Source organism: Haliotis rubra, unplaced genomic scaffold (assembly GCF_003918875.1).
Source record: "Haliotis rubra isolate DU_JTF1 unplaced genomic scaffold, ASM391887v1 Scf1382, whole genome shotgun sequence".
NCBI lineage: Eukaryota > Metazoa > Mollusca > Gastropoda > Lepetellida > Haliotidae > Haliotis > Haliotis rubra.
The window spans coordinates 95,176-107,857 of NW_025765317.1; the positions used below are offsets into that span (position 1 = coordinate 95,176).

At 39.0% G+C, this 12,682-nt stretch overlaps 2 protein-coding genes across 7 annotated transcripts in view; one reads left to right on the plus strand and one right to left on the minus strand.

The window, feature by feature from the left end:
* The window catches only part of LOC124268467 (DENN domain-containing protein 5B-like), a 44,645-nt gene extending 43,132 nt beyond the window's left edge, over nt 1–1,513 (minus strand). The window contains 1 exon segment of the mRNA XM_046703443.1: nt 1,290–1,513. Within this exon segment, the coding sequence (XP_046559399.1) occupies nt 1,290–1,383 (94 nt within the window). The 5' untranslated portion in view covers nt 1,384–1,513.
* Nucleotides 1,514–2,247: 734 nt separating this feature from the next.
* On the plus strand, nt 2,248–11,006 carry LOC124268469 (adenosine 5'-monophosphoramidase HINT2-like). 6 transcript variants are annotated; one of them, XM_046703451.1, is made up of 6 exons: nt 2,248–2,268; nt 5,667–5,769; nt 6,832–6,972; nt 7,890–7,994; nt 9,798–9,870; nt 10,043–11,006. In XM_046703451.1, the coding sequence occupies exons 2-6, from the start codon at nt 5,680–5,682 to the stop codon at nt 10,132–10,134; spliced, it is 501 nt and encodes a 166-aa protein (XP_046559407.1). In that variant the 5' UTR covers nt 2,248–2,268; nt 5,667–5,679; the 3' UTR covers nt 10,135–11,006. The 6 variants fall into 6 exon arrangements, with proteins under 6 accessions (XP_046559407.1, XP_046559408.1, XP_046559404.1 ...); XM_046703452.1 differs by lacking the exon at nt 2,248–2,268 and adding an exon at nt 3,550–3,670; XM_046703448.1 differs by lacking the exon at nt 2,248–2,268 and adding an exon at nt 4,621–4,687.
* Nucleotides 11,007–12,682: the final 1,676 nt, after the last annotated feature.

Below are 12,682 nucleotides of genomic sequence, written 5' to 3' on the forward strand. Positions count from 1 at the left end.
GTTAACTTAACAAAAATTCTTACAGCTTCAACAGGACATTTTACTTTGTTATCCTGATAAAATTCACCTATCAATCCAGTCTTAAATATGCCCACCATAACCGAACATAATGATAACATAAGAGGTAATAAATCATTTTGTATGTTCACAAGAAAAGAGTTTAAAGCAGTAAATCTGTTAAGAGATGTATTTGCAAATTACCATTCTTGACATACTTTATGTTAAACATACTAAACACTTGTGTCATTGTTAGCTATACAATGCATAATCTGTGTCCTGAAAAGCTTGAAACTAGCAGTTTATCATTTGTGCACATCTGTAGTCATGGTAGTGGTTCAAGGATATGACCATGATTGTGTTTCTATAGCATGACAAGACTGTAAGCTTTGTAAAATAACAACTACTAGTACACTATAAATTAAATATACTGTTACTTTGATAAATGAACAAATATGAATTTGTAATATTATTATTACCATAATGAATAGCATGGCTAGTGAAGATTAATATGAACAAATGTATTACGAACACTTTACCATAACATCATATCCTTGCTTATACAACAGATATGGGTGGAGATTCGAGTATCAACAGTTTGCTATTTTGAAATGAAAGATTAAATTAAACAACTTGCAATCTTCTTATATACAAATCTATCCCATATCTATGACACAAACACTTATCAGCACTGACATATGACACTCATTCATGTTTCACTAGTCTGTGTGAATTGTAAACCCAGTAAAGGTTGTGACACCTGATTCATATTTCGAAAGATAAACACAATCATATATGAATGATACAACAATGAACAGAAAGATGTTGTGGATCAATAAAATCTATATGTGGGTCAACAAAATATTTCAACCATTGTAAGTTCATAAACATGTCAGTTGTTGAGGCCCTGCTCTTTCACTGAAACGGGAAAACCTTTTTTTCTGAGTAGTATGGAAGTGCTGGGATAGTGCAATAACATAAAACAAGCCCGAATTGGCATCAATACCACAAAAAACAAAAACTGTGATCAAAGTTGAATCAGCTGACAAATTGCATGGTCCCACCACAGCTGCTGTCAATTGCAAGCTTGGCAGATAAACAAAGACTAGCTCCTAAATAATATATACAGTGCAGTCGATAATAGTAAGGGCTTGAAATATGTTTGGTGTTATCTACTGTTGAATGAATTCATAACAGCATCTGGGAAAAAGAAATAACTCCTGATCTACGGAATATGGCCATATGACATTTTAGTTCCCGATCAGGCGTAAACAAAACACTGGACAACGCACCTGACAGTCGATCAGGCTCTAGTCCTGAGGAAACATCGAGGCCACAGATGACGAAATAGTCCGAAAACCTGCTGGGCGGAGGTTGCGACGACATCTTCACTTGTTATCTAGTAATTTCCATGATCCCGAAGTGTTTTAAAATACGAAAAAGTGTACAACATCACCAACATATCGACGCCATCTCATTACTCATGTCATTTATCATGAATCTTTGCAGACGCCAGATGGCGCTTGTTCATACTATTTCCTCTACAACATCTCGACGGGGTAACCAGTACTCTGCTGGAGAGCGCATTGGGGCGCTTGTTTGGTTCAGACAGGAAGAATAATACTTCTGCGCATGCCATCAAGGGAAAAATATACAGTGTTGACTCCTTTTGTTATCAAAATATGCATGAATGTTTGATTTTGTACATGAAGCTAAAATGAAACTTAAAGGAAAACTAACACATGGGTCTAATAGTTATCACGTTACATTTCAGATGCGCTTACTAAAATATGTAATATTAGTATTATTAGTACACATCAAAACACAAAGCAAGATGTACGCAGTATAAAGTATTTGCAGACAGGTAATTGAAGCAGTGTGTGTCTATCACCATTGAAGTGTGTCGATCCGCACCCAATCCTGTCTAGACGTCGTAATCAGTACAACATGTAATTTTATGATCTAATTAAAAGCACGGATCACCAGGGTAATGGCTGATCATTAGGTGTTGGTGATTTGAATGTCCATTTCCCAAACAGAAAAGGAAAAAACACAACAGAGACTTCAGTTGAGCATAATTTGGTATAACCATGATAGGAGTGTTTATATGAATCTCACTCTCTTGATATGTAAGTTGTTCAGGTCGACGCGTACAATGTCGCACTGTTAATTCAAGGTTTGTCTCAGAAAAAAACCCGCCCCGCCCATATGTCGATATCTACACCACACGACCGTCAGTCAGTTTACAGAAGAGGACAAGGCCAGAACCAGGTGAGTCGACACACACAGCCGGTGAATATGTTACTACCGAAATGTTTATCCGTGACTATCATCGGTCATCGGCTGCAGATGTCGTGGCCGTGAAGAAGATTATTGTGTATGACCTGTTATCGTTCATGTAGCTGTGGCGATGTTGGATATGGGTCGTAAGCTACTGCTACAACTGACTCTCGATCTCGATGATTTTTTGGCAGTAGCTGCAGCTTGTATAGTTACAACGGGTATACTGCTAGGCCAGTATTTTCTCTGATAGTTATTTCATAGTTTACAATTTGTGTTCACTATTGCCGAAAAGTCTTGTACAGAAGAGGTTGTAAGGTATAATTACATATGGCGATGCTTTCTAGCATATGGTCCGATGTTCGTATTTATTGCAACGGTACGATAGCTTTCTCTCTCTCTCTCTCTCTCTGTCTCTCTCTCTCTGTCTCTCTCTCTCTCTGTCTCTCTCTGTGTCTGTCTCTCTCTCTCTCACACACACACAAAGGGCGACAACAACATCGGGTGTGCAAGCTCTTATATAAATTGCGTGGATCGATGCTCACGATATTAATCAGAAGATTGTCTAATCCAGACTCCACAGTCCGCCTCCAAGACTAAATATATATATATATATAATTTTGATAGTAACAAATAAACCCATGGGACATTCACCTGGTGAAATCTAGACTTGCTTGATTTACAGTTTTCGCATTACAAAGACGGCTAGGCAGTAGGGAAAATAATGGTTCAGGGACCGTGAGACAGACTAACCGCCTCCATGTAGATGGAATATTGCTGAATGCGGCGTAACAAACGCTACCTCTATTGTAGGACAAGAGATTTGTTGTAAATGGTGGAGTGTCTGTGGTCACTGATGACGGTTCTCTTCGTACATGTACTTTTTCCAAACAAGCACGTTTGCACAGGTTTCAGTTTCAACTCAGATACAAATAACCGTACCCACATGCAGACACACTCCAATATACATTCATCTGCTTGGTGTTAGCACAACGGAGCGAGGTGACACGCACTGTCTTATTGTCGAGTGATTATTCTTTTCTGAAAAGCGTCATTTTTATGAGAGTTGCGCGTGACATTACGATCCCCGAGTCACGACTTGACGCTACTGTCCCACAGAGGAGGTGCGTGTCTTCTATAAACATAGACAAACAGATGTACAGGTGTGTCTGTATTGTATTAACTTTGTATAACATGGGACGCGGTGTGTAACAAGTGTAGATCGGATGGTAGAAATGTATGATAGTCATACACTGCTGGGGCCCAGCTGATTAGCATCACATCGTATCGCACTGACGAAAGCTGATGCTCATACTATCCACCACTGGTTTGCCTGTTCCAGACTCGACCATACACTAGCTGTCGCATTGTTAACAACACACTCAATAGGCGGGTAGGTATCGTTTCGGATTAATGGTCAATGTGGCTTTACTAGATAACGGTTTAAACAAAGACCATAAAATAAGGTCCTTTATTTGGGATACAAGGAGTTGGATGGTTGGGGATGGGGGTGTAATGGAATTGCTATGTGAATGCAAATGAATATAATGTAAGCAAGCTGTGTTTGCAGGTCAATGTGATTCAGTTTATATGATTAATTATAATTAGTTTTTTTATACGTCGTCATCATTAATATCTTAAAAATCAAGTATGTGTGCGTGCGTGTGTGCGTGTGTGTGTGTGTGAGCGCGTGCGTGCGTGTGCGTGCGTGCGCGTGCGCACCTCTGGTACCGCACCTGCGTATCCCTCTGTGTCTAGTCTGTACCTTATATATAGTGGGCAACTACACAGCTGTAAGAGGCGGACAACGACTCATCCTGCCATCTCACCCCTGGTTCTGATCCTGCCCACCATTTCCAGTTTTTAGTAGGCAAACGGGCGACTTAGCCGGAAAACTGTTTAACTTTACGCTAATGTTTATGAGATATATATTTATCTTGTCCGCGTAGTCTTCAAGTTGTATGCTGAAAAAATAGCTGTCAACAGATTTGCGTAATTTATGATCTGTTCGTCTGGTGAGAAGACATGTCCTAAGGAAACTCACAGGAAAAAAGTGCCTTGAAAGATGTGATTGGGTAATTTAGTTCAACTCTTCTGCAACTTGCACAGCGGTCTGTTTGTTTACTTTTGTTGTATTATGCCCTTTGAATTAGTTGAGAATAAGGAGCCGACAGGAAACCTAGAGCAGTAAGGATATTGATAACCCAACCTGAAAACTTAAATGAATGTAATTTTACTCATTTGATAACATGAAAATGAATATTAAAAAAGTGTAATCTTTTCCACGAAAATACCACTAAGCCACACAGCAGTCTCAGCATTTATTATATGACGTGCAGAAAATGGTATAATAATATGAGAGCGCCATCTTCCGGCAAGAAGATCAAGTGGGACAGTGTTTTGGTGTGAGGTGTGTAGTGTATTGATCTACTATGAGTGACAACGTGATGACATCCCAACAACCTATGTTTATGTTTATGCAGGAATACCTTCCCCGACCATATGCGTTTGTTATTTTGAAATAAATCACAATAAGCGTGTCACTCCGCGTCTGTAAAGGTAGACAACCCTCAACATCACAACACCGAAGCGTACCGCCAATAAAATGTCTTGATAACACGAGAACTGAAAAATGACTTTCTGTATTGAATAGTTGGCGTATCAACAACGTCATCTGAAGTTTCTTTAGACTCGTAATAACGTGTTTAACATAACAAGGTGTGACATCGAAACACTCCTAAGTTGGAGTTACAATACATTTGCCTTAGATCGAATTGTTTCATTCAATGACTGATGCTGTCAGCTGATCTGGTCCTTGCTTTGTCAACATTACGTTTGATAACAAACCATGACAGTGACAGAGAAAAGTAATTTGTTTTTGTTTGATCTTGTTTTTACGGTTTGTTAATGAATCAAGACGTGATTCATGTAAATCATTGCCATGTGAATTGGTGATTTGACAGGATTAACTTCTCTGTCATGGAGGGGAGCAGACATCATGCCCAGCTATAAAGACACCACGCTGTCTTACATATCTTGTATCACAGGAGAGGCCCTACCACTAGGTTGTGTATATTCAGACCTCTTCATTGCAAATTAAATGTCATCACAGATGTTTTGTACAGTATGCTTGAATTCTGTTCCTAATGTGTTATCCAAGAAGAATATAGAAAATGAGTTTGTCTTTACTTATGTGAAGTATTTAGGATGAAACTGAATGCTAGAATGTTTCCCATTTACTGTACAGCCATGCATGTTGATTATAATTTTGTTACTGGTTTTAATTTTCTCATTGGTGAATTAGCATGTGGTCATATGATATGATATCATGTTCAATGAAGGTAAATGTAAGTGTTAAACTGCTCACAGTTTGTTTCTCCTGCTTACAGGAGTTATCTGTCCATGATGCTACGTCACTATGCCCAGCAGCTCAATCCCCTTCGCTATCTAACGTCAGCGAACCTCATCTCTCGGATAACTCCACAGTCCCAGGTATGTGTTTCTTAGACAACATCAAAAAGCAACAATGAGATAAGAAGATATGTGAAGCTTGTGAATATGATTATCATTCAAATAATATGTTTCCTTGTAACTAGAATGTTTCCAAGACGCATGAAGATCTTGGTTAGAACTGGTCCTCAGCAGCCCATGCTTGTCGTAAGAAGCGACCAACAGGGTCGAGTGGTCAGGCTTGCTTACTTGGTTGTTGGATGTCATTGTATGACAATTGTGTAGACCGATGCTCATACTGTTGATCACTGAATTGACTGGTCCATACTTGATTATTTACAGACCACTGCCATAAAACTTTAGTTATGGATTGATGTTTTTTTGGAATTGTATGCGCATGTATGCGTTTCTTACAAAATCAGGAACTTGTCCATACATGAACATGATGAAAGTGTTCATCTAAACATGCAAAGTGTATCTGATGCAGACACAGTACCTGTTATATAAGGTGAGGCTGTGGAAAAACCCAATTGATAAAGCATGTTCCTGTCATCCCAAAGGCCCTGGTTCCATTCCTCTCATGGAATATGCTTGTACACACTCACTAGTGGTGGTCCGATTAATTGAAATAATCGAAGATTGGTCACAATGACAAAACGACCAAGCAATCGATCATGTTTTCTCATAATCGAACACAATCAATTTTGGAACACTTGTTTGCAATAACAATATTTTTCACAAGGTTGGTTTTGTCTGTTAGATTTCATTAGCACTACAAGCTCTTCCAATTCATGATTGAATTTATTTTAAAGACTCCATGAAATTCATGTTCCTAACATGCTATTCATCCTTTAAAGATGTGAAATTTGCAAATGCATTTTGTGCAGTTTGCAAAGAAAACGAAAGAACTACACGTTTTTTTCTTTATCTTTTGTGCTTTAACAAACATAACCAGGAAAAATTGATATATGACGCTAACCAATTATGTACGATGATTGATCGGTTGTAATAAACCAATCATCAATTATGAGATTTAAACCAATTCCCAACACTAACACTCACTCCTTCCTTCCTTCCCACCACACTCAGCCATTTTCTAGCCAGAGCATCACTCTGTCCACGGACTGCAGCAGTGATGAGGTGAGCAAGGCTCAGTCTGCAGCCAAGTACACCGGACAACCAACCATCTTCTCCAAGATCCTGGACAAAACTATACCAGCCAACATACTGTATGAAGACGACCAGGTACATATTGTTACATATTTTGATCATGATATATCATATTTTAGGCACATCCCACCTTTGATATGTATTGTATGCAGTATCTGTTTAGGTAGGATGTCTGGTATGTTTAGGGACTGTTCATAATTTATGGCTACTGGGAGTGATGATGAGTTTAAGGAGAGGTCACCCATTTTGAGTCATCAATTTTGTAGACATGTTTGGGGGGTGTCAGCAATTTTGTACATAAAAATACTTAAAAATGAGGCTTAAAATTTTACGGGAAGGCGGGGGTCATTGATTTTGTACATGACATGCGGGCCGGGGTCACTTACTTTGTACATCAGTTTTAGGGGGGGTCATTCACATTGTACATGCTTCTCCATAAAAAGCATCATCACCCCCCTACCCATAAATTATGAACGGTCTCTTATCTGTTTTGAAAACAGGGTGAGGGGGGTAGTCTAGTGCTTAACGCGTTGGTAAGATTTCTGCCTGTATCCCCCCCCTAAATTTTAATGATGAGGGGAAAAAGTATATATATTCAGGTAATATAAAATTTAAGGGGATATGGACGGAAGTCTTTCCAAAGCATTTGTAGGTCATGCTGAAGACCCAAGTTTGATTCACCTTGGGTACAATGTGTGAACCAAATTTCTGTACTCATTCACTAATACTGTTTTGAATTCAGGAAAGTAATGAAAGCTGCAAATTACATGGTCATAGTGACTGTTTATTCTTTCATACCTGTATGTGTTTTTATATGATATACATCATTCCTAGTTGCATAGGTATTACAGGGTGTTATATATCCATAGAATTATCTCCCTTGTTTGTGACAGGATGGTTACAGCATGTGCTTGTTGCACAGTATATCCATGTTTGATTCTCCACATGAATACAATATTTGACGCCCTCTATGGTCTTTCCCTTTGTCTCAGTGTATGGCGTTTGCTGATGTCAACCCACAAGCTCCGGTCCATTTCCTGGTTATTCCCCGGAAACCTATAGTGATGTTGAGTGAAGCAGGTGATGAGGATGAAAAGGTAAAGAGTTGTAGACAGACTTTGTTCTTTATGATTCATATATCATTTTCACATTTCGTGCGCTCTTGGAGATTCTGGGTTAGACAGGAGCCAGCAACCTATCCTGGTCATCTGATGCAACTAACTGGATATGTCTGTCAGGCTCTCTGACTTGGTTCATTGTGTGCTATTGTACCCCACGGGCATGAATCTTTGCTCTAAACATCAATCACAGGTTTGTCTGGTCCCAACTTGATGATTTACAGGCTGCCATCAAATAGCTTGAATATTGCGAAGTGCTTCATCAAACGACAATCAAACAAGCACAAGTATTACTGATACGGTTTCTATAGATTCTATAATTCCACCCAAATACATATTGAGCACAGGGACCATACATCTGTAGTACATGTGTACTGAGGACAGAGTATATGCCGGGAGGAGACGTGCAGTAGGCCAAGTAATGTCCGACAGGTTACAGTGGTTCTCTGTACGCCAGTATAACAAGTACTGGTTCTCAGTTAGCTAAGGGGACTAAGCAAGAGCTGTGATGTTAAAGCTTAGGTGTTTCCATTTGCTTCTAATTACAAGTTTTGCAGTGAAGTAGCATGTCATCACCACAACAGTGTAACCCAAAGTATTGCGTAGGTAATCTTCTATAGTCCGTCAATTTAACTTTTGGCACCGTTTTTCACAATTTACATAAAACTCCTGAATATTTAAAACACTACTCTGTTCATATTGTAATTGTATACCGTGACCTAACAAGATATCTATTTTAGTAATTTTAAAACGATTCTTGAAGATTTTGCCTTTAAACCTGTCATAAGGTAATGGTAAAACTGTGGAGAGTTTTACAAGGGGTTAATGCACCTGATGGAAAAGCCAACAACATTGTAATATGTGTGTCAGCGTGATATGTACATGCACGAGTATTTACAATAGCACGCTTAAGTGATGTCAGATATTGTCAACTTGCACAGGTTGTAGGGAAAACGATGTTGTACAAAGATGACCGGCAAATCATCAAAAGAGTTTACAACTTTCTCAAGCGCGAGGCAAAGCGAAGAAAAGCCTCTTTTTTTAATTGAATGTTTCTCCAAAAGACATTTAAAGCCACGAAGATCTGCAAAAGAATGTTGCAAAGAGTTATCTCCCATGACACTATTTCAGAGCCTGACGATGACATGGCAGTTAATTTGGGGACCGTTTCAAAACATGCAAAGAAACAAAGCTTGATGAATTCGATAGAAGGGTTGTGAGGGACGTCATGCATCGGTTACATCGATCCATATTGTCAAGCAAACTGAAGAAAATATTGTTCAAAAGAAGAACATGACATCAATGTATCAAAGCATACCATATGCAAGCTGTTGCTCAAATTTGGATATAGATACAAGAGATCAAGCAACCAGTCTTTAAAGACTTCAATGAATCTACTTGTTTAAAATGGATTTATGATGATTATACAGTTCCTTTAGATTTGCTTGCAGGCGTAACAATGTAACCAGGATGCACACGTGTCACACCATGTTGTTGGCTGTTCCATCGTATCATTTTACTCCCTTGTATAACTACTTCTAATTTTCATATTTTTATAAGATGGCTTCTTAAGAAGAAGCTTTAATAATTGACATAAAATTATGAAATTTAAACCTTGGGTAGGTCATAAGATATAAAGAATGTATGCACAAAAACTTTTTGAAGGCATTTTTGGTTAAAAGGTAAATTGTGAAAAACGGTGCCAAAAGTTCAGTTGACGGACTATAGTGGAGTGATTTTTATAGACAGGGTGCTTGATGCAGAGTTACTTCCCCTTTTCAGCTGCTGGGCCATCTGATGGTTGTGGCTAAGAAAGTAGCAGAGAAACAGAAGCTTGATGAAGGCTACAGACTGGGTGAGTTGTACAGAGAGATGATACCAACACTGTTGTCATAGCAACATGTATCTCGTTACGGCAGCCATGATGACTCCTATAATAGCCAGTATCCCTTTCAAATATTGAGTAGTTTATCAAATTGCTATTCCGTATTGCTATGTTCAGTAATGAGTTCCTTGTTTTGTTGTAGTGATAAACAACGGCAAGCATGGCGCACAGTCTGTCTACCATCTTCACATCCACATCATTGGGGGACGACAGATGTCATGGCCACCAGGGTAGAGGACGGTGTCGGGTTGATACTGGGTTGGGATGGGGCAACATCTGCTCACATGGAAATCTCTAGTGAATTAATTACCCGGTACTAATTATTTACTCTAATGATCTGCTGACTGAAAAATTCATAAAAGGGAAATAAAATTAGGTTTCTAAGAGATATTTTGTTCCTGTTAAATAATTTCAGTACTGAAAAAAATAGTTCAGTATAGATGAATATCATAAGTGGAAAAATACTTTTGGATTTTTCTGAAACTCTTTTCTTTTCTTTTCTTTTCTATCTCCACTAACAATTAAGTGTGAGATCACTTATATATGTTATGCTTTTTGTTTATATTTTGACCAACCCTGCAGTTTTTTAACAAGACATGCTGATAAGGAGGTTTGAAAACGGGTGATCTAACTATGTGCTTTTATTTGTCGGAGTCAAACTGAAATAGTTTTGATTATGTATTGAGCAAAGGATATTTCCTAGTTCATTTTTGGGGTGTTACAGGATTCAAAGCTCCAAACAAGGTTGATTGTGATGCATGCAATGTTTGAAGTTCAGTTTAATGGCTTCCCGCATATAGCTGTGTAATCAGAGGTATGCTTGTGGCTGAAGTAGGGTTGATTCAGTGAGTGTAATAACTTTGTAACCAGTATATCCTCCAAGTGATGTAAGAATGGCATTTGTACAGAAACAAACCTTTTATACGCGGAAAATAACCTTTCATAATGTGTCTGATGTACAATGTGTGTGTATCTGGAAATGGATGTTCATTTTTAAACAGGTGAAATAACTTGACCTGTACAGTGTTAGACTACAGGGTGTCACCTGTGCCTGTCACTAAAGTATCTTACCTGTTGTTAACTGAGAAATACATACATTGAGATTATTCCAGAGTTCTGTTTTGATTGACACATATGGCAGACATCTTTCAATAAGCAGTTGTTTGTAATAAAGTACTTGAACACAGAGACAGGAATTGCCCATGTTATAAACTTTGCGCACTTCCTTTTGGTCAACCCGTGAAGATGTGGGTTAGAATTAGTCTTCAGTAACCCATGCTTGTTATAAGAGGCGACTGGGGCGGTGGGGTACCCTAATGGTTAAAGGATTGGCTCGTCACGCCGAAGACCCGGGTTCGAATCCCCACATGGGTACAATATGTGAAGCCCATTTCTGGTGTCCCCTGCTGTGATGTTGCTGGAATATTGCTAAAAGCGGCGTAAAACCAAACTCAGTGAGTCAGTATAAGAGGCGACTAACTTGATTGGGTGGTCAGGCTTGCTGTCTTGGTTTGACACATGTCATCGTATCCCTAATGTGATCGATGCTTATGATGTTGAACACCGATTGTCTGGTCCAGACTCAATTGTTACAGACCGCTGCCATATAGCTGGGATATTTCTGAGATGCCTGGTGATACAACAAACACTTGTGGTGGACCTGATCTCACATTTGAAGCACCCCTAAAATCTCCAAAACGAGTTGCAAGAACAGTTGGCAGTGACATCAAAGGACACTATGCTTCGAATTGCTGCTACCTATAATTGCCAAGAGGATGCTAATTGATATAAAGGGACAACAATGCTATCAGCGTCCACCAAGGAGCGGTTACACTTGCCCTAGTAAGAAAACATTTAAGTCTACCAATGTGAGAAAATCCGGAATCCAATTTAAGAACAAATGAAGGAGTTAATGGGCTACACCAGTATTCCACATCATCACAAATATGTAGTACCATTTCGAAAGGAAAGGATAAATAAATTTAAAAAATTGAGATTTAGCCCCATTTTTTGACATTTTGTAGATGATTTACATTCCACAAACAATTGATTTTTGATGATGACTGTTATTAAATCATTCTCGTGAAATTCTGATGATTTATGATAGTTGTATTGTAAGATCATGAATTGCCAAGAAGAAAATATGCACGTTTTGTCAAGGAAACTAGTTTATGTGCTATTTATGTAGTCACTGATAATTATGGGAAATTTGGAACAAAGTTGCAAAGAGGGAACAGAATGGAAACTGTACATGACTGTTACGATGCCTGGTATTAAACATGTCCCTATCCAAAATACACACGTGTTTATATAGACGGGTAACAGGTTACAGTCGAGTGCTGTAACACCATTTCAATCAGTAATGATGCGACGTAACACAATATTCACTTAAACGTGGCAGTGGATCCCAACGTATGAAATAGGTTCCAAATTTTGCTAGCCAGTTGGGCTAGCTATGCCTGAAAGTTACAAGCCCACAAAATAATCGCCAGCAGGAAATTTCAACGTAGAAACGAAGCAAAAGATTACATAAAGGTAAAATACCATGCAGAAAAACCAAACCAATGACCGTATGGAAATTCACTAGCCAGTCGGGCCACTGACTGGAGATGTACTGGCCTAACTGAATTTTTACTAGCCCCGGGCTATCGGGCCAGTGGCTATGTCGCACGCTGAGTGGATACGCTTGGTGCAGGTGTAACTCGTGAATGCCTCGAAATGACTTGCCAAGATAGGCGATCCTTTCCTTCTGCGACAGTGGACAGATGGGCCTCACACGTGC

Bases quoted from the DNA above. Each gene is read 5' to 3' on its own strand.
- LOC124268469 (XM_046703447.1), top strand. From the start codon at position 5,071: ATGCTGTCAGCTGATCTGGTCCTTGCTTTGTCAACATTACGTTTGATA. The intron at 7,995-9,797 runs GTAAAGAGTTGT...TCCCCTTTTCAG, and splicing joins CAGGTGATGAGGATGAAAAG to CTGCTGGGCCATCTGATGGT. The intron at 9,871-10,042 runs GTGAGTTGTACA...GTTTTGTTGTAG, and splicing joins TGATGAAGGCTACAGACTGG to TGATAAACAACGGCAAGCAT.